Raw genomic sequence first — 3,719 nt, 5'->3', positions numbered from 1 at the left:
CGACCAACCACAACTCAATATGTTTTTGCTTTCGGGGCCATCTCCAGCTGCGTAGTGAATACGCTCGAACCGAGGCTACGTTGTTCGGTCATATATGATCTCCCGCACACCCGTAGCAGCTACGGCGTAGCTTCAAGCATGCGTCTCAGGACCCAACTATCCTGGTCTTCTTGACAGGTCCCAGCAACGACACGCCGCTTTTCGCCGCAGGAAAAATGGCCGGTGAACGCCGGTGTGGACATAATCAGCTCCGGGCTGAATAGTCTGTGAAGGTGTTGTACCCAACGCTGTCGATGGCCGGCTTGATCGAGCTGGTGGGCCAGGTGGCCCTCAAGGACGCGGGTAACGTGACCATCGACTTCCTGGACGGCTGCACGGATTCCAACAACGGGAACGGCACGGAGATCCTGGCCCCACGCGAGTACTACATCACGACACCGATCTCCGTAGCGGCTTGACAACATCAAGATCCTGGGTGTCTCCGTACGAGGCGGTGGCACTGGCTGGCCGTCCGCGCAGCGTGGCGCAGCCGAAGGCGCTGAGCTACTGTGGGTCGTACAGCAACGACTCGGTAACGCTGTCGAACGAGTAATATCAAGTGCTTTTGAACGATAGGAGGGCCGAGGTACCCGTCGGAGAAGGAGTACAAGACGGAGGGCACGGACGTGTACATGATGGACACAGACCTGGCGCTGCTGGCGGCGCCTGGGATGTGAAGTTGTTCGCTTCACAGGAGGGCGTCTTCAAGCACGTGTTCTCTTCGGCGTGAGTGAGCCAAGGTCATGACAGTGACCACTTCGACGCGGGCAGCTAATGGGGTGTGGGCAGAGAACCTCTACGTTTGTTAAGAATTAACTATAGAGTTAACGTGAGCAGCTGCTAAGCAGGACAGTGGCGCGTGTACGGTATTCTAGTCGATAAATATAGTTGACCCTGCGCACCGCAGTGCAAGTGCGGTAGCATAATTAAAGCGAAATTTCAATGATCGACTCTGGTTGTTTGTCTTTCTTGCGTGGTAGCACTCTTCTCACTCGTACGAAGTTCTGTTCATTGTGGTCTGACATATGCACCAATGTGGGCCTAACTTACTCATTTTTGCGCTTGCTGAGCAAGGTGGGTGGCTCTTTTGGGGTCAGTCGTAACGTTCGCGACCACAACCACCAACTTCGGGAAGTCTTCCAAGGTAAACGTCGGGATCGCCCATTCACGCCAACACAAGAGGCACTGGCAGAAACGGAGAGGCTGTGTTGTCACACAAACCGATGCGAAGACCCGAAGCTTGAGGGCGCAGTGGCGGGCGCCCGTCGAACACTTGAGAGGAAGATTGGAAGTTGAAAAGTGATTGATTGAATCGTTAATTTGGCGTCGGCTCATTGCCGCTGCACAACCAGTAGTTCTTGGCGACCTGGACACGCAAACAAGTATCCAGGTCCCATCCCAAGGTCTATCAATCTCAGATCCTAACTCTATCCTGATCTACCAATGAGAATCTACTAATCCAAAACGTAGCTTGATCCAAATATGCGACTCGCGTCCCATAATCAAAAGTTCGGCTCGAAAACTTGATTCTTGCACATCTCAAGGATTTTTAGCCAATAAGGTCGCTTGAATCTCCATGTCTATGCGTCCCATAATCATGATCATTCTTGATATTGACCAATAGGATAGCATGTAACGAATATAAACCATGCAATGTTTTATTACGCTATACAGCGTAAACAGAAAGGTATGCATTAGCAATTGACGTGGGAGTCCTCTGCCATCTCATTGGCAGACGGACGTTCACGTCACATGACCTCCCTTCCAAGAAGACCCCGCTATTTCGAAGCTGGATTTCTCTTCATCTTCGTTTCCCAGTACTTGTCAATGAGACCTGGAATCTGATTCAGGTTCTCTACTGGTTCCCACGTTGCTTCTTCGCGTGATTCACCAAGCCACCAAATTCGGGATTTGAGTTTCTTCTTCTTGTTTTCGATGACCAATGACTTCGCGCACAACTTGACCTTCCGTACCGTCATTCAAAATCACTTTGTTCGCACTTTGACTCCGTGATTCGTCACTGCGATATGGCTTGAGCGGTGAGGTGTGAAATACGGGATGCAATTTGAGACCCTTCGATAGCTTCAGCTCGTCAGCGTCAAGATGAATTTGTTTCACAACCGGATAAGGTCCAATAAACCGCGGTGCGAGCTTCTTTGACTGTGCGAAGCCTTTATGACGAATGTCCAAGTTTCGTCCATCTAGGAGTACTATATCTCCAGGTTTGAAGTCTTGAGCAAGCCTGTTCTTGTCGTAGTAAGACGTTATACGAGTTTGTGCTTCACTCATTGCATCTTGTGCCATCTTCAAAATTGCATCTTGCTTGAGCAGAAATTCTTGCGCCGATTTGTGCAACTGCTCAAATTACGGTTTCCTAGCCACATCATCTGGCATATAGGGCACATAACCCAGATCAGTCTCAAACGGTAACCTACCGATTGAGGAATGAACACGTCTATTATACGCGAATTCAGCGAGATGCACATATTCATCCCAGTCATTTTGGAATGGTTCATAACACCCCGAAGATAGTCTTCAATAAACCGATTAGTACGTTTGGTCTGACCATCAGTCTGTGGGCGAAAGGCAGACGATAGATTGTGGGTCGTCTCCAAAGTCTTGATCACTTCTTGCCAGAACTTGGACGTAAATTTGGAGTCTCTGTCTGAAACGATCGATTCGGCATGCCATGGTCTTTCACATAATTGACCATGAATAGCTCAGCAGTCTCTTCTGCTGTCGCATTCGTATTGGTTGCGATGAACTTCGAACGCTTCGTCAACCGGTCCACAATAACCATAATGGCGTCTTTTCCGGTTTCCGTGCTCGGCAGTGCAATCATAGAATCCATCGACACATCGACCCATCTACCTCCTGGAATCTCCAAAGGCTGTAGTAATCCGGGCGGCTTCGTTTGGCGTGCCTTATTCCGCTGACAACGTTCACACCTATTGACATAGCGTTGAATGTATTTCGACATCTTGGGCCAGTAATACTTTTTCTGGACACCCAAATAGGTCTTAAAGTATCCGGCGTGACCACATCGTGGTTTTCACAAATAACACGTTTCTTTAGATCTTCATTATCCGGAATTACCAGTCGAGCATTTTCATCATCTATCGTTTGGTAAAATAGCAATCCATTCTTCACAGACTAGCGTAGTACCTCTTTACCACTAGAAATACTCTGCAACAACTCCTGAACTCTCCGGTCGGTAGAGTACAGTTGTTTGGCCGAGTGCGTCACAGTCGCACTTGTCGTTTGGATACTAGTAACAATTTCACGGTTTCGAGCACCTTCGATGAGCTCACTGAGACTAACCTGAGCGGCTTTATGCTCAAAGAGTGGGTTTCGGGACATTGCACCCGACACTTGGTTACTTTCTCCTCGAATCCACTTGAACTACGGTTGGAATTCAGCTAGCTCGTTAAACCAGCGCGCAACACGACGATTGGTTGTCTTTTGCGTCAATATAGTCTCGATGCTCTTGTGGTCTGTCTCCACGGTAAATGGGCGATCGAGAAGGTAAACTCTCCACACGCAAAGAGCATGCACGATAGCCAGTAACTCCTGCTCACGAACAGGGTAGTTGAGTTCCGCTGGTTTCATTTTGCGTCCTGTGTATATGCTCCAACCCTCCCTCGTTTTGAAACAAGACTCCCCCCTATGGAAAAATTCGA

General features: G+C 49.0%; 1 protein-coding gene across 1 annotated transcript; it reads left to right on the top strand.

Annotated features, from left to right (window-relative positions):
- Positions 1 to 293: 293 nt before the first annotated feature.
- Positions 294 to 592, top strand: IUM83_19971 (Catalase/peroxidase HPI; the record flags this gene model as incomplete). Its single annotated transcript, XM_067945041.1, has 2 exons — positions 294 to 421; positions 520 to 592. The coding sequence occupies 2 exons, from the start codon at positions 294 to 296 to the stop codon at positions 590 to 592; spliced, it is 201 nt and encodes a 66-aa protein (XP_067782157.1).
- Positions 593 to 3,719: the final 3,127 nt, after the last annotated feature.

Source organism: Phytophthora cinnamomi, assembly GCF_018691715.1.
Source record: "Phytophthora cinnamomi strain GKB4 chromosome Unknown Contig110, whole genome shotgun sequence".
NCBI lineage: Eukaryota > Oomycota > Peronosporomycetes > Peronosporales > Peronosporaceae > Phytophthora > Phytophthora cinnamomi.
This window is presented reverse-complemented; position numbering and strand designations above follow the sequence as displayed.